This window comes from Lepidochelys kempii, chromosome 8 (genome assembly GCF_965140265.1).
Source record: "Lepidochelys kempii isolate rLepKem1 chromosome 8, rLepKem1.hap2, whole genome shotgun sequence".
NCBI classification, from domain to species: domain Eukaryota; kingdom Metazoa; phylum Chordata; order Testudines; family Cheloniidae; genus Lepidochelys; species Lepidochelys kempii.
In genome coordinates, this window is record NC_133263.1 from 45,694,134 (window position 1) to 45,716,931 (window position 22,798).

Genomic DNA, 22,798 nt, shown 5'->3' on the forward strand with positions numbered 1-22,798 from the left:
TTCTTGGCAACAAGGGCACACTGCTGGCTCATATCCAGCTTCTCGTCCACTGTCACCCCTAGGTCCTTTTCCGCAGAACTGCTGCCTAGCCATTCGGTCCCTAGTCTGTAGCAGTGCATTGGGTTCTTCCGTCCTAAGTGCAGGACCCTGCACTTATCCTTATTGAACCTCATCAGATTTCTTTTGGCCCAATCCTCCAATTTGTCTAGGTCCCTCTGTATCCTATCCCTGCCCTCCAGCGTATCTACCACTCCTCCCAGTTTAGTATCATCCGCAAATTTGCTGAGAGTGCAATCCACACCATCCTCCAGATCATTTATGAAGATATTGAACAAAACCGGCCCCAGGACCGACCCCTGGGGCACTCCACTTGACACCGGCTGCCAACTAGACACCTCTGGTTCACCTCTTCCACACCACCATCACTTTTCCCTTCGTAGTAGACACCTTCAGGCCACTCGGTGTAATCTTCTCCCCGGGCTGTAAACTGACAAACCTTTAATTCTCAGGAATAAAAGGGCTTTAAAGAATTAATATGGTACACCTTAGGCTTTCGGTTTGAGGTGGAGAATGCGATGAGATAATTATCAGCTCCCAGGTGCTCTTGGACTGTGAATGGCCCTTCCCACAAGGCTTCCATTTTATGGGCCTGGAGCACCTTTAAGGCCACGACCTGGTCCCCTACTTTGAAGGAACGCTCTCTGGCATGTTTATCATACCATGCTTTTTTGCTCTTTTTGAGCATCTTTTAGGTTTTCTTTAGCAAGGACTAAAGAGGTTCCGAGGGTGTTTTGTAGATTGGTTACAAAGTCCAGAATGTTAGCTCCTGGAGAAGGTGTAAATCCCTCCCATTGCTGCTTCACCAACTGTAATGGCCCCTTAACCTCGCGGCCATGTTGCCAGCACCCAGTACCCAGAGGCAAACAACAGCAGGGGTTTGTTACCCGGTGTGCGTCACCCAATAAACACAACGGGGTGGAGAAGCAGAAAAGTTTATTTGGAATTCCAAAGAAAGGTACAGGGAAAGAAATCTCAAATCCTGCACATCAGAGCAGGTAATTACACACACTTTTATATTCCTTAATGCTACTGCACTACACATCAGCCAATCAAAGCTTTGCACAAATTCTCTGCCTTCCTTATATGGGTTACAACAATGTTTATTTCCTGCAACCTCTAACAAGCATTCCTAGCAACTTAAACAGCCAGCACATCCTGTCTGGCCTTGTAGCTCTCTCTCCTGTTATCTTTAACTTGGCATCAGCAAACCTTACACTATGAGGCATTATCTACAACTGCAACATTGTTTTAAGAGCAAAAGAGCTTACTCAAACTAGCCAGGCCTGAGTTCTATTAAGGGGGGTTGAAAAGAAGCCCTTAGGCCTTCAGCAGGGAGACTTCCTTGACCCTTATGGCCTTCCATCCCCTCGACTTAACTAGTGGCCATGCTCTGGAGTCTCCAACAGCCATATACAAGTTCAAATGGTGAAAACCCTAAACTGGGATGTGGTACAGCTCTGTAGGCAAAGAGCAACTGCTGCAACACTAGGTCCCAATCATTGGAGTGCTCATTTACAAATTTACATATCATGGCCCCCAGAGTTCCATTAAATTTCTCGAGCAGGCCATTTGTTTGATGGTGGTAAGGGGTGGCAAACAAGTGATTCACCCCATGAGCTTCCCAAAGGCTTTCCATGGTTCCTGCCAGGAAATTAGTTCCTGCATCTGTGGGGATGTCGGAGGGCCAATCTACCCTGGCAAAAATGTCTGTTCGTGCCTGGCACACACTTTTAACCCTGGTGTTGCTTAGAGCTACTGCTTCCGGCCATCGGGTGGCAAAATCCATGAAAGTCAATATGTACTGCTTTCCTCTGGGTGTCTTTTTCAGAAAAGGACCCAGAATATCCACAGCTACTCACTGAAATGGAACCTCAATGATGGGAAGTGGCTGGAGAGGGGCCTTGACCTGGTCTTGGAGTTTTCCCCACTCTTTGGCATGCCTCAAGACCGGACATAGGTAGAAACATCCTTGCCCATTCCTTCCCAGTGGACCGACTTTCCCAAATGGTCTTTGGTTCTGTTCACCCCAGCATGGCCACTAGGATGATCATGGGCTAAGCTTAAGAACTTTACCAGGTACTCAGTTGGAACTACCAACTGTCTCTGAGGATGCCAGTCTTCCTGGTATCTACCAGAAAGAGTTTCCTTTTATAAAAAAGTCCTCTTTCTACAAAAAACCTAGATTGATTAGAAGAGCTGAGAGGCGGTGAGTTGCTCCGTGCCGCCATCCAAGCTCTCTGGAGGCTTCCATCTGCTTCCTGTTTGGTCTGGAACTGTTCCCTTGATGCTGGAGACATCAGTTCCTCATTGGATTGTGGACCTGGGTTTGGTCCCTCTGGAAGCGATGCAGGTGATGGGGCTGTTTCCGTTGACTGTCAACTGCTCTCCGCTGGTGCACTATGTTGGAATTCAGGCTCCGGCTGAGCCTCTTATGTGGGGTTATCGGCTGCTGCCAGTGCAGGTTCGGTGGGGCCCTCTGGTGTTGGGGTTGCAAGCACTGGATTCAGCGCTGGCAATGGTTCTGGTGCTGGTTGTTCCACCGGTTCCGGTTCTGGGACTGGCTCTGTCTGGGTCTCTGGGACTGGATCCACTACTACTGTTGCAGTAGTACGTAGTAGTGCGTAGTAGTACTACGTTGGCATGGGGTCTGGTTCCATCACCTCTGACCGGGTCCTGGTAGAAGTCTCCAGAACAGAGCTAAGTGTGACAGCTTGCTTAGCCTGGCTGCGGATGACCATTCCCACCCTCTTGGCTAGCTTCACATGATTGGCCAAGTCTTCCCCCAAACAGCATGGGGATGGGATAATCATCATAGACTGCAAAAGTCCACATTCCTGATCAGCCCTTGTACTGGATCAGCAACTTGGCTGTAGGCAAGTCAAAAGAGTTTGACTTGAAGGGTTGAATCATCACTTGGACCTCTGGGTTGATTAAATTGGGGTCCACTAAGGAAGTGTGGATAGCCAACACTTGTGCTCCGGTGTCCCTCCATGCTGTAACCTTCTTCCCACCCACACTCTCAGTTTCCCTCCATTATGAGGGTATCTGGGAGGCATCTGGGCCCGAGCACCTTTGGTGGGACCCTAGTGCAATGAACTGTAATCTGTTGGGGTTCTTGGGGCAGTTGGCCCTTACATGCCCCGGCTCATTACATTTAAAACATCGCCCAGCTGACTAGTCACTGGGGCGAGGTGGGTTGCTGGAGAATGGTGCGGTGAGAGGATAAGGTGTTTGGGGTTTTTCTTGGAATGTAGTCTGAGGGTGTCACTTCTGGTATCCGCTCAAACTGACCAGGGTTGTTTCTCTCTCCTCCCTCCACCTGTTTTGTTCCGGTTTGCCCCCGCCTCTCTGGCAGTCTGGGACTGCTCGTATTGATAAGCATAAGCAGCAAGACTTCTTGCTGAGTCCATTTTCTTATCCCATAAACACTGTTTTATATCATCCTTGGACATATTCAGGAATTGCTCCTGTATCATCAAATCCCGCATTCCTCCAAAGCTAGTTACATCCCGTCCTTTGAGCCATTTATCAAACAGATCTGTCATCTGGTTTACATAAGCCACATTACTTAGTCCAGGCCCTCTCTTAAGGGTTTGAAATTTTATTCTGTAAGTTTCAGGTGTAACTTGAAATTGTTTCAAAACCAAATCCTTGAATTTATCATAGAAGCCTCATCAATAGGCATCTTATTGAATATGTCCAGAGCTCTTCCAGTCAATTTTGTGACCAATGTGGTCATCTTGTGAGCATCAGGAATTTTATGGAGTGTGCACAGTCTCTCCAAGGTGAGAAAATATTCAGCAATATCACTGGATTCATCATACTGTGGACATAGTCGCTCCCTTTTGTGGATTGTTGGGGAAGGATTGTTAGGGTTATTCGGTATATTCTGCTGAGCCTTTGCCTTCTCTATCTCCAGTGCATGGTTCCTCTCTTTTTCCCTCTCCATTTCTTTTACTTTTGCCTCCATAACTCTCTGGTGGGCAGCCTCCTGGGCTTTCTCTCCCTCTCGAGCTGCCTCCATAGCTCTCTGGTGGGCAGCCTCCTCCTCGAGTCATTTTAATTCAACCATTCTCTTTCGCTTTTGCTCTGGCTAACTCCAGTTTCTGTTGGGCATTGCTTTCTGTCATCTTAGCCCCTCTGTTTTTAACCTAGCTATACCCAAGAGTTAGAAAGAAAAAAAAAAAACCTGGCTTGTAAAATTTGCTGTGCTGTAACCTGATACCTTTGTCTCGGATATCTGTTCCCAGCCTACAGAAAAATCATTTTGTTATGGAGCTGCTCTGTCCCCAGGCAAAGAGACAGGACGTGCAGCTGTAATCACCTTTTAAAAAACCTTTTAAAATCCTGCTGTGCTTCTGGTTCAAAATGATCTCTGGTTCAAAATGATCCCACCACTCTGCCACCATGTCAGAGTTCCTTCCCCACTCTGAAGTCTAGGGTACAGATGTGGGGACCCACACGAAAGACCCCCTAAGATTATTTCTACCATCTTAGGTTAAAAACTTCCCCAAGGCACAAAGTCTTTGCCTTTGGATTAGGTAAAACCCTGCCACCACCAAGTGTTTTAGACAAAACAGGGAAAGGACCACTTGGAGTCCTATTCTCCCAAAATATTCCCCCAAGCCCTACACCCCCTTTCCTGGGAAAGGCTTGATGATAATATCCTCACAAATTGGTACAGGGGAACACAGACCCAAACCCTTGGATCTTAAGAACAATGAAAAAATCAATCAGGTTCTTAAAAGAAGAATTTTATTAAAAGAAAAGGTAAAAGAATCACCTCTGTAAAATCAGAATGGTAAATACCTCACAGGGTAATCAGATTCAAAACATAGAGAATCCCTCTTGGCAAAACCTTAAATTACAAAAAGACACAAAAACAGGAATACACATTCCCTCCAGCACAGCAAATTTACAACCCAAAACAAAGAAAAACCTAATGCATTTTCTAGCTAGTTTACTTACTAACTTTAGAGGAGTTGAATTGCTTGCTTTCTTGATCTGTCCCTGGCAGAGGCATCACACAGAGACAGACAGACAAAAGCCTTTTTCCCCCCCTCCAGATTTGAAAGTATCTTGTCCCCTCATTGGTCATTTTGGGTCAGGTGCCAGTGAGGTTACCTTTGCTTCTTAACCCTTAACAGGTGAAAGGATTTTGCTTCTGGCCAGGAGGGATTTTATAGCACTGTATACAGAAAGGTGGTTACCCTTCCCTTTATATTTATGACAGCATGGCTGTAGCTCATGTTCAATAGCCACAGCAAGTACTCTCAAGCCATCCAGGTCACGGACAACTGACTGGCTAGAAACCCTGTTGGCTAGCCTTTCTGCACATGTGCACTGTAATGTATTTGGCACGCACCAAGTCAGAGTGCCTAATTTTTAAAATCACATTTTCAATATTGCGTCCCCAAAGGATGCATTAGCTGGGATAAATGATGAGTAACAGATCAGTTGGGGGATGATCCAAGCCATGGTTTGAGTTCCAGGTGAATGCAATAAAATAAAATAAATAAATGGTGATAGATTGTGTTAACTTTAAGAAAAGCTTTGGGGGCTGGGGCGGACTCTAGTGAACCCCTTGCTAGCAGATCACTAATTCGACCCCACATGGTACCCCAAATTTCAAGGCAAGTTAACATTCTGAGTAGACATGGAGATTTTAGAGCACTTAAAAAAGAGTCAACTTTTATGTAGTGATGGCTTCTTAACTTCAACTACAGTGCAGCTGGTGTTCCACTAAACTATGAACTTGCCAGGAACAAACCTTGAAAGACCATGATGTGAGAATTTTTAAATGAAGGAATTCAGTTGTAGCATAAGTAATTAATCCAGTGATGATCCTCTTGTTGGTCATATGCAAAATCAGGGGATTAGTTGATCAGAACTAATTCAGAGTTCAGAACAAAGATTGCGGACCAAATTCTCCCAAGGATGCTGGTATGAACTGTGCTGAAGCCCTTGTGGTGGGTAGACAACCAGGTGCTGCATAAAGACTCCAACTTTAGGGTGGCGAACAACAGGGTGGTTAAAAATCAATGATTAAAAAAGTTTAACAACCTTTATTTAAATTGAATTTTTATTTAAATTAAATTCATTTTTGTTTTAAAAAGTAAACCCATGTCAAATTAATTTTGAAATTATGACAACCCTACAATAAGGCCTAAATTGACTATTTACATAAAAAAATTAATATTACACAGTATGTTTGCTTCCAAACCTTTTTAAAAATAAATCAAACCACTGAAAACAGTGGAAGTCACTGGCCAAGCACCTAAAACCAGAATTTGATGAAGTCTGAAATCAGCTTTTGTAGCAGTGGGCTTTTCTGCAGGTTCAGTGAGAGTATTTTCTTAATTTCAGTTTATTCAACTTGTTCAGTTCAATGCTGAGTTCATTCAAAGTTAAGAAGCCAGCTGGGAGCTGAACAAGCAGGAAAACTTATTTTCCTCTTCCAATTTATGAATAAAAACTAGGTGTGAGATTATGAGACCTACTACTTCTAAAATCTTGAAGGACATGGCAACCAGAAACAACCAGTTCAATTCACTGACTACAGTCAACACTTATTAAATCAGTTTTAAAAAAAAACATGTTTGGATAAATATTTTTCTTGTGTATTCAGCAATTTTAAGAGGAGCTTTATTTAATAGAATTAAAATGCTGTTTTTCTAGATTTTTAATTGAATTTGAATTTCCACCCAAAGAGCTTGACACAAGTCACAAATAAAAAAAATGAATCGTTGCTGGTAAGAAATGCATCATTCACCTTTTTCTAACATAATAAAAAAATGTAAAAACTAAGATCTGAACATACGTTAAGCTATATCATTATTTACATATGTACAGATATAGCATATTCCCCTAGTTAGCAAAAAGTAGAACCAAATTTAGCATAAAGACTAAATTATTTAGTTGCAAATCAACATGTTTTAATGGTTACTAACCAATGAGAATAAACTTTTCTTTAGGAAATAGCCAAAAGTACAAATGCAAAATAAGATTAAAATCAATTATGTAAATCAAGGTTTCTTGCTTGCTGATTTAAATTGTTTTGATTTAAAACAATCCACACTGCTGATTAGTCAGACCAGTGCAGCCTGCAGAATAGTGACACTGACCTGAAAGGGGACATAGCCAAAGCTTCTTGGTGGTGGAACTCCAAATGAGACCTGATGAAACACGCAAACCATCCTCCTACTGGTGGAAAAAATAGGGGAGATCTGTTGTCAGTGGTGACAAGCCACTTAACCTCCCCTGGATAAATCCCCCCTTACACAGGTGGTTTTAGCAGGCACACAGACCTATAATGTGTGCCTGATGCCAGTTTTTCTGGATCTGGCTCAGTGTCTGTAACATTTAGGAACTGAAATCCTGACCATATCAGAAGTGATCTACCCACATATTGGGAAATTCAGATTTTTATCCTGCTTATACTATTTAATTAGAACATTCTACATTTTCACTTGGACACCAGTTTGGAATAGCAGAATGAGTTTAACAGCTGTTTTTCAAACTACATAAGGAACCGTTACTCACCCTGTGTAGTAACTGGTCCTTTGAGATGTGTCCCCCTAGGAGTGCTCCTCTAGAGCACCTTCATCAGAGATTTCTAGGTAGCAGTGTCCATTTGGCCTGTGTATGCATCCTATGCCTCCTCATGGCAGACACCGAGGCTATATATGGGTGCGCGGGTGAACCACCCTCAGTTCCTTCTCAACTTGGTCATCCCCTTGGCCTAGGGAACAACCAAAAAAGAGAGGAAAGATGACAGGTAGTGGAGCACTCATAGGGACCAGCATCTCAAAGAATTAGTTACAGCACAGGGTAACATTTCCTTCAAGTAGGGTCCCTATGGGTACTCCGATTCAGGTGACTTCTGAGCAGTATCCCGAGGAGGAGGAAGGCACTTCAGAACAGGTTCCAGAACTGAAGACAGTACTGCAGAGCCAAATGTTGCATCAGATCTGACGGCACAGAGCAGGGCATAATACACTGAAAACCTGTGGACTGAGGTCCATGTAGCAGCTCTACATAGCTCAGAAGTTCCCCATGATCTATCTAGAGAGTCTAGATCAGAGGTGGGCAAATTACGGCCCACGGGCCACATCCGGCCAACGGGACTGTCCTGCCCAGCTCCTGGCCGGGGAGGCTAGCCCCCTCCCCCACAGCCACATCGCCGTGCGGACAGCGCACCAGGCAGTGAGGCTGCACACTCCTGCAGGCCAGCACAGCAGCGGGTCTGGCTCCGGCCAGGTAGCATGGCTGCCAGACATGCCGCTCTGAGCGGTATGGTAAGGGGGCCGGGGGGTCGGATAAGGGGCAGGGGGTCCCAGAGGCAGTCAGGGGACAGGGAGCAGGGGGTGGTTGGATGGGGCGGAGGTTCTGGGGGGGGAGAGCAGTCAGTGGATGGCAGGGGGAGCTGGATAGGCGTGGGAGTCCCGGGGGCCTGTCAGGGGGTGGGGGTGTGGATAGGGGTTGGGGCAGTCAGGGGACAGGGGGGTTGGATGGGTCGGGGGTTCTGAGGGGAGCAGTCAGGGGGCAGGGGCCAGGCTGTTTGGGGAGGCACAGCCTTCTCTACTAGGCCCTCCATACAGTTTTGCAACCCCAATGTTGCCGTTGCCCATCCCGTTCTAGATCTTCTGAACTGCTTAGTCCCACCCAGGTAGAAGGCCACAGCCTTTCTAACATCCAGAGTATAGGAATAGGATTCATGCGGAGAACTAAGAGGTTTTGAAAAAAAAATAACTGGTAGATAGATTGGTTAAGATGAAAATCCAATTTAGCCATTGGGAGGAGCTTATGATGTGAATGTAGAAACGTTATTAAAAAACATGGCAAATGGGGGGGGGGGAGAAGAGAGAAGATCTGCCCTCAAGTCTCCAATCTCCTTGACCCCACCAACCAACATGTTGGCAACTAAGAAGGCCGTCTTCATAGATAAATGAACCATTGGTTCAAATGGAGGTCTCATGAAGTGGCTGAGAATCAGGTTGAGGTTCCAGGATGGGATGGTGTTGGGGACACTGGGCACTACACTAGGTAACTCGGGAGGGTGGAAGACCATGAGTGTCGAGGAAGCCCTCCTGCTCTAGGCCCAGATAAACCAAGGCCCCTTTGCTTCTTGAACCCTCTGTGATCCTGCATAACACTGAGGAAGCTAGCACACAGACAGACAGGTTTGCACACAGCTCGCCAGCCAAGGCCAGCTTCGGCCTGGGAAACAGATAGATAAGGCAGAAATCAGTAACAAATAGGACCAAATAAGGCAAGGCTCGGGCAATGCTACTGAGGAAAAACACAATTTGCTGCTTTAGCTGATTGGCTACGGTATTGTACGGGGCCACATGTAATTGGTTGCATAAGCTTATGTAGTGAAGTAGGAAAAGGTATAAAATGTATACTGGAATCTGCTACACTGCTGCAGGATTTGAGACGGCTCAGTCTCCCTGCGCCCTATTTGGAGCTCCAAATAAATCTCTCTGCTTCTCCACCCCGTTGTGGTCATTGGCGCGACGCATACCGGGCAACGAACCCAGTTGTTGCTTGCCTCGGGCACTCTGTGCCGGCAACAATGGGGTGTCTAATGTATGGGAAGAGATTACCCAGACCCTTAATAAATCTGGACTATACTGCATGAGCAAAAATATAGAATCCATTGACCATGGATGAAAGGCTGATATGGCAGTCAGGTGTACCCTGATGGATAACCCAGGTGTCTTCCGATCTAGCAGGTAATGAGGGAAAGAGGAATGGATTCTGGTCAGAGGGAATAACGATCACACCAATAGATGAATCTCTTCCATTTCTTCAGGTATGTAATGTGCATTCATGTTTTTCTACTGTTTAATAACACCTGCCGCACCTCCTTAGAGCAGGAACCCTGCGCATAACTACCGCTGCAGAGACGGATCTGGCAGCAGTGTCTGCAGCATCTAGGGATGCCTGGAGAGCCATTCTGGCCAAGAGTTGGCCCTCCAACTATGGACTGGAATTACTCCCAAAAGCCATGTGGCAGCTGTTCAATAAAGGCTGTGAGCTTGTTGTGGTTCGTAAAATTGTGTTTGACCATGACCACCTGATAGTTCGCCATCTGGAACTGCAGGGTTGTGGATGAGTAAGACTTTTGTCCAAAAAGAAGTCATTTTTGGTCCTTGTCATATGCTGTAGTTCTTGAGAAGTCCTACAAATTTGGAGTGCCTGTGGCTTACCATTACAGCCTCCTGGCAAGAAAGGCAACATTTGAAGACTGATAAACCAGGCATACCCTGCCAGAAGACCTGTCTCCCTGGGGAAAAGAGGGGGAAAACAGTCCTCTCATCTAAAACAGTAAACAAAACTAAAACTACAAACTAACTTTGAGAAAGAGAAAAGGCAGAGTATGCTCTAGGAAGACGTGCTAGTGTTCTGTTTCAGGTCGAGGCAGTAGAGAAGTAACTGAAGGTGGTTTGCACATAAATCCCTGTGACACTGCACCTCATATTCTTCACAGTGATATTATGATGATTATGGCATAATTATGATGCATTTTGTACAAGATGGATCATGTGAGGTGTCATCAGAAAAGTTATGATTTGCTGAATATAATTATCCTATTTGTATGCATGTATCATTTTTGTATCTAAAGTTATGAATATTGACTATATATCTGTATTCCAATATGCTTTCTCTGGGTGACCCCCACAACTAGCCTTTCAGGTACAACAATGAAGAAGCCAACCAGTGGTGATGGCCCATCAGCAAAGACAATGGACCCTGGAAAAACTTAACCTTCCTGTAAGCATTCCAGACAGCTTGTAAGCAATGGTTGCTATGACTCAGCAAAGTATGCAGGGGCATGTAACAAGGCCACATGACTCTGGACTGTATTTTTCCACACATTGGTCTGGAAACTCGTTTTGGAACAAATGGTTCCCGCCATATGCTAAAGCTATATAAGGCTGGGAGTGATATCATGTTGTTCTTCACTCCCCACACAAGACGACTCCTGGAAACACCTGAGGAACAAAGACTGAACTGGGGGAAGTGTCCAGTTTGCCCAATGTAATCACATCAGCCATACTATCAGAGGCTTGTTCACCTGCACACCTATCAATGTGACATATGCCATCATCTGCCAGCAATGCCCCTCTGCCATGTACATTGGGCAAACTGGACAGTCTCTACGTAAAAGAATAAATGGACACAAATCAGATGTCAAGAATTATAACATTCATAAACCAGTCGGAGAACACTTCAATCCCTCTGGTCACTTGATTTCTGACCTCAAAGTGACTATGCTTCAACAAAAAAACTTTGAAAACAAGACTCCAAGGAGAGACTGCTGAATTGGAATTAATTTGCAAATTGGATACAATTAACTTAGGCTTGAATAGAGACTGGGAGTGGTTGAGTCATTATACTAAGTGAAACTATTTCCCCTTGTTTATTCCTCCCCCCACTGTTCCTCAGATGTTCTTGTTAACTCCTGGAAATGTGCTGGAAATGGCCCACCCTGATCATCACTTCAAAAGGTTTTCTCTCCCTCCACCCCACTCTCCTGCTGGTAATAGCTCATCTTAAGTGATCACTCTCCATACAATGTATATTTTTTCATGGTCTGTGTGTATATAAAATCTCCTCACTGTACTTTCCACTTTATGCATCTGATGAAGTGAGCTGTAGCTCATGAAAGCTTATGCTCAAATAAATTGGTTAGTCTCTAAGGTGCCACAAGTCCTCCTTTTCGTTTTGTGAATACAGACTAACACAGCTGCTACTCTGAAACTTGTTTTATATTTTCATTTAAACCCGGTGTGCCTTTAAGTGAAAGGGGCGGGGGGGAGGGAAATTGCAGCTTGCTTTAACGCAGGCTTGTTGCATTTCCTCTGCCCATTGAGGGGGAGGCAAACTGGATGATAAATTCATACTGGTTGGGATATGGCCAGGGCAAGGTGGTACTGCTCTGCGGTCCTAGGCTGGGAAGCTAGTGGTTATTTTGGCTGTAGCCTCTCTATTGTTGATTCATGCAGTGGCTGGTCAGAGAGCTTGCACGTAACAGCAGCTGGGTGTGTCCCTGCCTGTGTGAATGCTGGTGGAAGTGTAAGGCCAGGAGCAGGTCTGCAGCTTGTCACAGCAGCACAGTGTGAGAGAGCACCCAGGCTGATAGGTCAGAGGGCTCAGTGGCACCCCAGTTCCAGGTGGCACCCCAAAGGGAACCCATCACAACCCCCATATGGCCTGTGTCTGCCATGAGGAGGAAGAGGGCACAGGTGTGGGCCGAACAGATCCTCCTAGCTATATATCTCCAATCGAGGGCGAGAGGTGCATGTGCATCTGAAGTGAAGCAACCACAGACACTATTTGAAGAGGATGATGTAGTTATGTGAGCTCTCCTCTAATGGAAAGTCACTAAGCTGCCATTCTCTCTGGTTCTTTGAATCAGCACTGCCAACTTTCACTCAGTCAAAGATGCCCTTTTATAAGAAGTTTAATGCAATTTTAAAAATCTTTATGAAGGATTTTGTTCTATTGCCCAAGGATTAGATATGGAACCCATCACTATGGTATCTGAGCACTCCCAGTTCTCTCTCTCTCATATATCGCTTTCGGCTTTAGGCTGCAGTGGGGAATTTTAAGAGCCACACAGTCTTTAAAAAGTTTCCTCCATTCAAGTTAACTTGATAGCTCTGTTCCCTCCCCATTGTTGTGTATTACCTTTGACGCCTGTGCTCATGGAATGACCACAATGGCAGGACAAATTCTGATGCTGCTCTTAGTACAGTACAACCAGTAGTATGCAGTGACTTCATAAAATATTCCAATACTGCTCATTTTAAACTTACCAGGAAGGCAAGGATCTTATTGTAGAAGACTCCACAGCGTGGCATGCAATACTTAGCTTACCTGGATATTTATAAGACGTGCCTATCACAGTCTCTAGAGATGCTTAGAAAGGTAAGGACTTGTTTAAGATGAACAGTTAGTGCACGGCAAGCTAGGGTGTAAATCTACAGTACACCACCGGTCCACGTGGACCCTGCTGCCATGCACAACAAGTTCTCTAGTGCAATTTGATCTACTCTGCTTTGATACAAGGGTAAGTCACTATACACTAGGGAACTTTTAGTGTGCAGTAGCAGGGTCCATACAGAGAGTGCACAGCATGCTAGTGCACTGTATATTTACACCCCAGCTTGCTGCACACTCTTAGTCTAGACAAGAGCTAAGACAGTATATACCACTTATTGAGAAGCGTCAAAGACTTCCACTCAAGAGTAAAGGTCACTGTATTCCTTGCAATTCTGTTCTCATGAAAGAATGTCCTGTCCCTGATGTAGAGAGAGAGTATAAATAAAACAGCCCCCACTGTCTCACCTATCATGATAGCACAAAGGGAGAGACTGGGCTTCTTGGACAGCTAGGATTTGAGTCATAAGGAATTTATTGATAATTTGAAATGCATCCAGAAATAGCTAGTGCTGCCTTTGGAGAACAGGTGTAATATGCTCCATGTGGCCAAAACAATTAAGCAAGCAATTAGCAATATTCTTCTCTAGCTGTAGTTTCCAAGTTCAAGGATAACCTGTTTGCACTTGGCAGTAATATTACAAAAGAAGAGAAGGCTATAGGAGACAGGGCAATAATTAACAAGATGTCAAGATCAAGACTTTTTTTAAACACAGGCCTAACAACCTCTTGCCTGTGGAAATGTGACAGTATGCCCACTTTGTCTTCAAATGATGCTCCGGGTAAATTACAATTAAAGACACCGAACACGAAAAAGTTGCACAAATTAAGTTTCTTACCAGTGAAGTTGAAATGATAAATCAAGATAGAAGTGGTAAAATAGGTTATTTATATTACAGCAACATCTAAAGGCCCTGAGATCAGGGCTCCCTGATGCAGGGTGCTCTTCAAAACAAATAAGAAAAAGTCCTTGTCCCAAGAGTTTACGATCTAATTAGAGAACACAGATGATGGGAGGGTAAACCAAAGCACAGAGAGGTAAAGTGACTTGTCCAAGATCACACAGCGTATCAGTGGCCGGGCCAGGATTTTAAAAAAAAAAAAAAAAGGTTACCTTTCGTAACTGTTGTTCTTCGAGATGTGTTGCTCATGTCCATTCCATTCTAGGTGTGTGCACGCCCATGAGCAGAGTTGTTTGAGACTTTTCCTTAGCAATATCCGTCGGGTTGTCTGTGGCGCCCCCTGGAGTGCCGCACTCACGCATTGGTATATTAGGCGCCACTGACCCTATGTCCTCTCAGTTCCTTCTTGTTGGCAACTCTGACAGAGGGGTAGGAGGGTGGGTAATGGAATGGACATAAGCAACACATCTTGAAGAACAGTTACGAAAGGTAACCTTTTTTCTTCGAGTCCTTGCTCATGTCGATTCCATTCCTGGTGACTCACATGCAGTATCTATGGAGGCGGGCTCGGAGTTCACAGTTTCGCGGCTTGCTGTACTGCCCTGCTAAAGCCAGAATCAGCCCGGGCCTGCTGGGTAAGCACGTAGTGGGACATAAATGCATCGACAGACGACCAGCTGGCCACCCTGCAGATGTCCTGGATAGGCACCTGGGCCAGAAAAGTTGCCAAAGAGGCCTGCACACTGGTTGAGCGGGTGGTGAGAATTGCTGGGGGTGGCACATGCAGGCAGTGATCCAAGAAGAAATTCTCTGGGTGGATACGGGGTGCCCTTTCATCCGGTCAGCCACCGCGATGAACAATTACGTAGACTTACAGAAGGGCTTGGCCCTGTTGATGTAGAAAGCTAGCGCCCTCTTAATGTCCAAGGCATGCAGTGTATGTTCCTCCTCTGTCTACTATGAGCTATGTACAGATTAGGTAGAACAAAAGACTACGAAGAACTGCTAACACTCTTGCTAAAGGCAAGACAAGGCACTCCAACCCCCTATCATGGGCGGTAAGAAGGAACTGAGAGGGCATAGGGTCGGCGGCACGTAATATACCGACGCATGAGTGTGGCACCTACGGATACTGCTCAGGCAAAAGTCTCCGAAAACTGTGCACGTGGACGCATATGCACCTAGAATAGAATCAACTTGAACAAGCACTCAAAGAAGAACCAGCCTAGTGCCCAGTCTAGTGCCCTATGAACTAAGCCACACTGCTTCATGAGTTTGAGCTTCAACCCATTAACATGTGATTCATAAAAGAAAAAAAATGCCACTAAATTTATAAGACAAGTGTTCAGATTTATTTGGAAATTCACAGTTTCTAATGGCACTACAGCTCTGTAGTTACATATTCTTGTTCCACAATGTTGTATGCTGCACTCAGATAGTATAACATTTTTTCTTCATTCTTGTTTGGAGCCCTTTCTGATAACATGTTCTATAAATCAGATCCATGTGTGCTGAATGACTAATTGTGCAGACCGACTCTAAAAGTCCATCATCTTAAAGTATTTATAAACTAACATGAAAGCAGCAAAAACAAAGGCTTTAAATAAGTCACATTACATACAATACCCAGAAAAGGCATTCGATCTGTTTTTAAAAGGGTACCACTGAAAGTGCTCAATAAGTTAACTTAGTTTTACAACATGAACCTATAACACCTCTCAAAAAGGAATAACCTTTTGTCCCATTCACTCAGCTACACATTCACAACGTTTTATGCAGTCACACATTCTATTTTATCCAAATATACACTCATGGTCAAAATAAAAAACACTCAGATATGAAAGTAACAAACATACATACATACACACACTGCACATGTGTTAGCCAATACAAAAGCAAACTTTATGGAAATATCCACTTTTAAATAGACTTGAGCTGTTAGACTTCAAGGCTTGGCAAACTCACTTTCATTTGTCATGTGAACTTGTACCCAGCACTGGTTAGGATAGTGATATATTCAGTTGTACCTAGTCACCCTTACATTTCTCCTTGTAGATAGTCCCCAGTCTCCAAATTCTTAGAACAGAAAACAGAGTGACCAAAATAAAGCATCGATCCTTTTTGGTTAAATATCGTAACAGAGAATTCCAAAAGTCAGTCTGGGAAACAAAGGCATGTTTGTCAGTAGGAGACCCGTCACGTACAGTGAGTGTTACTGCACAGCGGTCACTAATGGAACGCATCTAAATAAAATACACATCTGAAATTGATTACAAATGCAATTAATGGCATTACAATTCCTTCTAACAAGGTATTTTCCCCAAGTGAGTTTTCAAAATGGAGATCTAATCAACAAGTCTACCATGTTAGTATTTCTACAGTATGCAGCCCACATTACTGAATCCAGCTGAACGCCAACAAGTCCTTTTACAGCACTGTAGTGTTGCATCCTCAAAAAAGAGAGAAGTTACAAAAGAAATCAAATGACAATTTTATCTTTCTCCCTCTTCCAGTGGCATTATAAATAGACAAAAGGCACATAAATACGGGAAGGTGCAAGAAGTAGGAACAAAGCTAAAGGAAGAGGATTAAGCTTTTATCCTATTCCACCCAACAAACTGGGCTTCAACAATCTTTGCCCCAGTAATTTTGAAAAAAGCTTTATAAAATGATCCCTCCCACCCCCAAGCTGTCCACATAGAAAGTCTTCAGCCTTGTAAAGCTGAAACTCATAACCAAGATTGACACAATCCCATCTATTTAAAAAAGGCAGAAACCATAATTTCTGAATACTTTCCAGTTAGCTCATCTCTTCTCTCACCACTCTCCCACACGATACAACAGACTGTTCTCAGATGAACAAAAACTCTCCTGTATGAGAAGTTCGACTAGTTTTAGATTTGTCCAGAAACAGCTGTGACACCAAGTGTTCCCACTGTTATATCCTTGTTTCCTTTGATTATGTCATGTAGGCTTGGCATTGACCCAGTCTTAGTCTGTATTAGAGTTTTTATGAACTTCCCTTGGTCTGGAACTTTAGACTGCCTTCGTTTTAAAGCCCTCTTCTCCGTTTTTGTCTTTTGTGTCTGTCCATTGCACAGACTTGTGCATGCTGAAATGCCACAAAAATAGGATTCCTCAGATTGTGATGAGGTTTCGGAGCTTCCTTCAGATGGAGGACCCTTATATGAGGAGTGATATACCTCTCCAATATTCGAGAAATCTCTCTGGTTCGTAAAGGGTTTCCTTCCTTTTATTTCCCCATTGGCTAATGGCTGCAGAGGCTCTGATGCTGGTTTGATTGTCTCAATCTTTTCACTTTTATATTTGCAACGTTTCTTCTAAAGCAGAAAAAAGGAAACACTTAGCTTGTGCAATGCAAACAGGAAATAATATCCAGTATGAATACTGGTAGGTCATACATAGGCTGGGCAGAACTCTTGTAACTGATAGATAACACTGATGTTTATTTTTAAGCAGTTTTTAATTTTTATTTAAATTTTCACAGTTGCAGGAAATTGTGGGGAGGGGTTAGAATTATTTAATGATTGTAGATGCAGAAATTCAAAAAGTTAAAAAGTTTTAACCGTTAAATTATCAACATCACATGGCAAAATACACACAGTAAATATCTTTAAATCAAACTAAAGTTCTCAGGCAGCATTTTTCTTATTGTCCCTATCTGTAAATTTTTATCATTGATGTAAATGTTTATCATCAGCTTGTGTGTGTGTGTACGGTGAAGTCAGCATTTACTGACATTTACCGATAAAAACCTAATTCTTTCAAGACTGGTTGTAGAGAAGTGACTGACAAAAGCACCATCTACTGGTCATGTTTTCAGAACACTTTTTCCCCTGGCAGAAACCGGAAGGAAGCTACTGTACCTTTTTTTCTGGTGAAAACTTTAGCGGTTCTACAATGTAGAAGTCATCTGGATCCACTGTAAGAAAAGAAAGGATACATATGGAAGGACAATAAAAATGTAATTGAAACCATAGACAATTTCTAAAACCATGAAACTACACAGGATATTTCATTCCTCCTCCCCCCAAGACTATTAGTCTGCTTTCCATGCAGACATCTTAAGCTCCTATTAGATATCAACAGGATGCATGTGCATGGAAAGTAAACTCATCACAATGTTCAGTATAAAGTTCTATCTCCAGAGTAGCTAATTTCTACCCAGTTATATCATTTTGCAACCGCAGATCTCATTTAAGGGATTAGACCATAGGCAACATTTGCAAAATACATTTTCAGAGGGAAGAGAGGGGAGTGTTCAAGGACCCTGTATTTGGGGCAGATTTAAGTATTACCTTATTAAATAAAAAAGTGCTTTTTTCTGGCCTCCTTGTACAATTCTCCTTAGAAGTTCACTGATCATCATCCTAACAAGCTCAGGATTAAATAAACTTGCTTGTGCTGAAAGACCATATAACTAAAGATTCTTCTGCAGAAATATTTTGGAAAAGGCTACATCACAGAAAGCCTGTCTACCGCAGGATATAATTGGAGGCATCACAATGTGTACCTAGGGCTGTAAGAAACAGACTGACACGACAGCAGCGTACCATGCCTTCAATATTTTCATAATCATGCTTCCAAGCACAAAGGTTTACCCCACCAAACATGGAGGATATTAGTAAAGAAAGTAATTTGGGCATTAGCTGGTCTCCATAACTACACTTTTGAAATTCACTCTCACTTTTGTTTGCGTGGTTTCTTTTGGCTCACAGGTAGAAAAAAATCTCAAGTGGCAAAAAAAAGCATAACTTCTTGGTTAATTGGCGATGAGTAGCACTTCATTTATTTTACCTGGGTGCTGACCTGAGGAAATTGGATTCAATTTTCCTTTAACATGAAAGCTGGAAAAAAGATTTTATCTGTGAAAGAGGCAAAGTCACTAGTGAATTTGGATGCCTTAATATTTTGATTGCTCAGCTTGTGCCACTTTAAGACAGGTGTTCACCGTCAGAGAGAGTTATGATCTTTTTTAAATGGTCTCAAGCTGGTCACCCAAAATGTTGAGGGAAATGTTTTTGGAACCTAAACTCCTTTAGGGTTGTTACAAATGAACGTATTATAGAATGCTAAATTTCATATTGGATTAATTTTTTTCAGATCTCTCACACACACAAACTGTAAACATACCAGTGCATAGAGACTTGTGGATACTGACAAGTGTAAATTAAAGTTAAGGTCAACATTCTATCAGACTCAGATTTTTCCTTTCAGAGTTCCTCTTAGCAAAATATGGCTTAGTTCTGGGCCAATTCCCCCGACTTTAGAAGTGCTAGAGTGAAGATACATGGTCTGGGGAAGCGATCCTCCAAAAATAGCACAACTTACCAGCAGATTCCACAGCTAGGTGCAGATGATGTTAACCCCTTAAAGACAGTGACCCCAAATTTACAAGATATGAAGTGTAAATCTAACTATGGCAGTCTTCTTGGTATTTAGTATTATATTGTTGAACGTATCAAATAAAACATGTTTACAATATTTTTGCTTGGCCATTGCGGGTTGGGAGTAATGGAGGGGGTTGTAAATGTATAGTTAGTGTCATCAAGGACCTCCAAAAGAATTAAAAAATACTTTTTTATGTATATATTAATGTATAACAGACTAAAAGTCTAGCTAGCATAGCCATGGATAAAGGGAGTTCAAGTTTGCTAGAAACACCAGAGATTATTTTAACATCAATCTACAGCAATCTCTCAGAACATTACTTTTTTGAATTTAGTATCCCCCAGTTTATATAAACTCAACCAGATGCCTGATTTAACAAACACACATTCTTCTCTGCAGAGCACGGGGTACTGTAAGTGCACATTTCTGATGACGTATGGATTGAATGGGAGCTGCTGTGCGCTCACTTGTTTAGGAGCTTAAATTTAGGCTCACATTTCAGAAAATCTTGAACTTTGAGAAAAAAATTAAGCTTCTACCAGGTATAACAATACTCAAATTCAAGTTAAGTCTATAATTATACACAAGTTTTATATAGGAGTTCAGTTTACATATTCTGTGCCCTCATTTCATTGAAAAATATTTGGCAATATTCTTTGAACCGCAATTCGTTTATTCAAAGTTGACAAAACTATTCTAAAATGAACCCAGTTTCTTAAGACTCCCAAATATAAAAGTGCTCTCCATTTAATTTAGAGTAAGAATTCAGCCCAACAATGACTGATTTCTACCCCCACTTGATTGTTCTCAAGGCTTGGTGATCGCCAACTGGACTCTCCTGATTTACTCTTTTCTCTTCTGAAACTCTGTTCCTGAAGCAGGAAGTAGTTTCCACATAGGTTCATGTGGACTAAAATGGGGGATAAAAAAAAAGACTGGAAATATAGTTGCTGGCCAACATCTATGCTGACATAGAAAAACAAACAAGACAAATGAGAATTTTTTTTTAAATCTAGTCTGGTATCAGAGTATCCACTCGCTACCCAAAAAATGGAAATCCAACTCAGTGTTAATCTAGAGCAGCAAAAACTTAAGTATTATATTTCAGGGTTTACAGAAAAAAAATTTTTCATGACTTCCTTAAAGAATAGGCTTGTCTACCTCTGAAACTCCAAATTCAGCTGTGTAACTCATGCCAAAAAGGTTTCTCTCTCTCTCTTTTTTTTTTTTTTTTTTTTTTTTTTTAAGTAAAGCATGCAGCATTCCTTGTATTTCTTTTAAAAAGGTCCAAGATTAAGGAGTTAAAATTTTTTGGCTTGCTGAGGAGTCTTATATTAAAGTGAGCATATGGTGCAGTAGTATCACATAGCACTCTGACCTCCAATTTCTAGCTAAACAAGGTCAGGCCAAGTGATTACTGTGCTACGGGCTTCAAGTGGTGCATGCGCTCAGTCAGTTTTGAACTAATGCCCCAAATGTACAATGGTGGAGGAGAAATTAAAACCAAAGTCCTGCCTATTTATCTTTATTGATACCAAAGTATTTCTGTAAGAGTGTTAGACCCTGTGTCTTAACCAAATTCCAGCTTTATTATATCTTGCCCACCTAAAGTTTCCCTGCAGTTTCAATGGTTTGCTATTCTCCTCTTCTTTCCTAAATAGTTTAGCATTACTGTTTGCTTTTAAAATATTAAAATAAAGTGCTCTTACTCTTGATGTGGCTGACCATGTATAGTTGGCATTCTGTTTAAGTTTGTAAAATGTTCTAGGATTCCCCCACCCCATGAAAGCTTTTGTTAATTCCACTGTAGTAACCCTAAACGATTTTGATTTTTTGCGCTGAACTCAGAACTTATACATTTTTTTTTATAGTCTCTAAAACAGAACACACATTACCCACTGAACTACTTCAATTCACTATTTCCCAATGTACACAGTTATAGACTTCAGTAGCCTACAAGTAGAGTGCTTCTGGATTACCTTTTTTGAAATTGGTTTACAAACTACATGATCATACATCTACAATACATAACTCATATGATACAGACTTTACAACCACCACTAGGAAGAATTAGCCGTACATAAAACATACCTTCTTTGCTAGTTAGCTGAAAAGACTGGGACCTGACAAGTGGAAAAGAAGTTCTTCTTTTTAGATTCATATCATCATAGGAGGAAAAACATCTGTAATGACAAAAAACACAATAAAGTTCCATTTCCCAGAGTACTCTTGGGAGATACTCTCTTCCCCCATTACCACTCTTTATAGTTTTGTAACCCACACACCTCCTGGGTGTGGTGCTTTGCCCCATCTCATGGCACTGAGACGAGAGAGAGATCAACGAGTCAGCTCTACAGCCTTATCCAAGGGCCATGTGACTTTTAGCTCATGCATTTAGCTCCAGAGGTCCCAGGTTCGATCCCACCCACAGACGACCGGGCTCTGTCAGCGTTACACCTTCACACTACAGCAAGCCTTCCCCATGGCAAGGTTTCTCAAAATTGCTCTGGACCTTGCTAGTGGTGCTCCTCCTGATGGCCAAAGGAAGTTACTGGAGAGTGAGATGCAGTGGTCTCTCTTCACATCCAGGATCTGATCCCATTCCTACATTAGTGATGTTAGACCCTTTTGCAAATAAAAGGCACTACTTTCTCCAAACTCCTTCACAGGAACTATTCTTCTATAGAAGTCTAGATGTTAAAAGGTATGTCTTTTGCTCATCAGAACCCAAACTTCTGAACTTACAGAAAAGCACAGACTGGTATAATTAAAATTGACGAACAATTCAACTGGATGGAAACAGAATAAGCGAGCAACTATCAAATGCTAGATAAAAATTGTAAATATAAAGTTGTAAGAACTGATTAAAATGTCAGATATATTACCTTTTGGGGCTTGGGTAGTGATTACTTTTGGGGATTTTTGAGAGGTAATCTTCATTGAATTGAGATGTATTTCTGCAACGCTGCATACAAAGCATCAAACCCAGGATGACACAGAGAACCAAAGAAATCACAAGATAGCTTTGTCGGTCAGACACCTGAAAAATAATTGGATTTTACAAATAAAAAATCCGAAGACTAAATAAGAGGAGTTTAAATACAATGGAGCTAGCAGCTGAAGCCGAACATGTTCAGCTTCATGTAAACTTTAATGAATAGATCAGTTTTCAAATCAACTCTAGGGATTTTTCACTGTTTCACTTTATAATATCCATTTCTCAAAGTTAAGTAGTCTGCTACATAGCTAACAGGTCAAGTCCCAGCATTTAATATGCTGTAAGTGTATCTGCCAGTGAAGTTTGACAGCTATTAAAGCCAGTATACCCAGCATTTTCTAGGGACGTTTTACAGCATTAAGATCAGATAAAAGTTCAGCTGCATTAAAGAAATGTTCAAACACATTCACAGTCATACATGGCCTTAGGGTTAGGGTTTGCCAGAAGCTGGGAATGGGCAACAGGGGATGGATCG

The 22,798-nt window shown here is 42.5% G+C and overlaps 1 protein-coding gene across 8 annotated transcripts in view; it reads right to left on the reverse strand.

Annotated features, from left to right (window-relative positions):
- Window positions 1-15,242: 15,242 nt before the first annotated feature.
- The window catches only part of SUCO (SUN domain containing ossification factor), an 82,723-nt gene continuing 75,167 nt past the window's right edge, over window positions 15,243-22,798 (reverse strand). For 7 of the 8 annotated variants that reach the window (XM_073356311.1, XM_073356310.1, XM_073356309.1 and 4 more), the window contains 4 exons: window positions 22,211-22,365; window positions 21,417-21,508; window positions 17,801-17,856; window positions 15,243-17,254 (listed from right to left, as the gene is read on the reverse strand). In XM_073356311.1, coding sequence (XP_073212412.1) covers window positions 16,808-17,254; window positions 17,801-17,856; window positions 21,417-21,508; window positions 22,211-22,365 — 750 coding nt within the window. In that variant the 3' untranslated portion in view covers window positions 15,243-16,807. Of the gene's footprint in view, window positions 17,255-17,800; window positions 17,857-21,416; window positions 21,509-22,210; window positions 22,366-22,798 lie in introns of those variants that run through there. The other variant, XM_073356313.1, reaches the window with a different exon arrangement.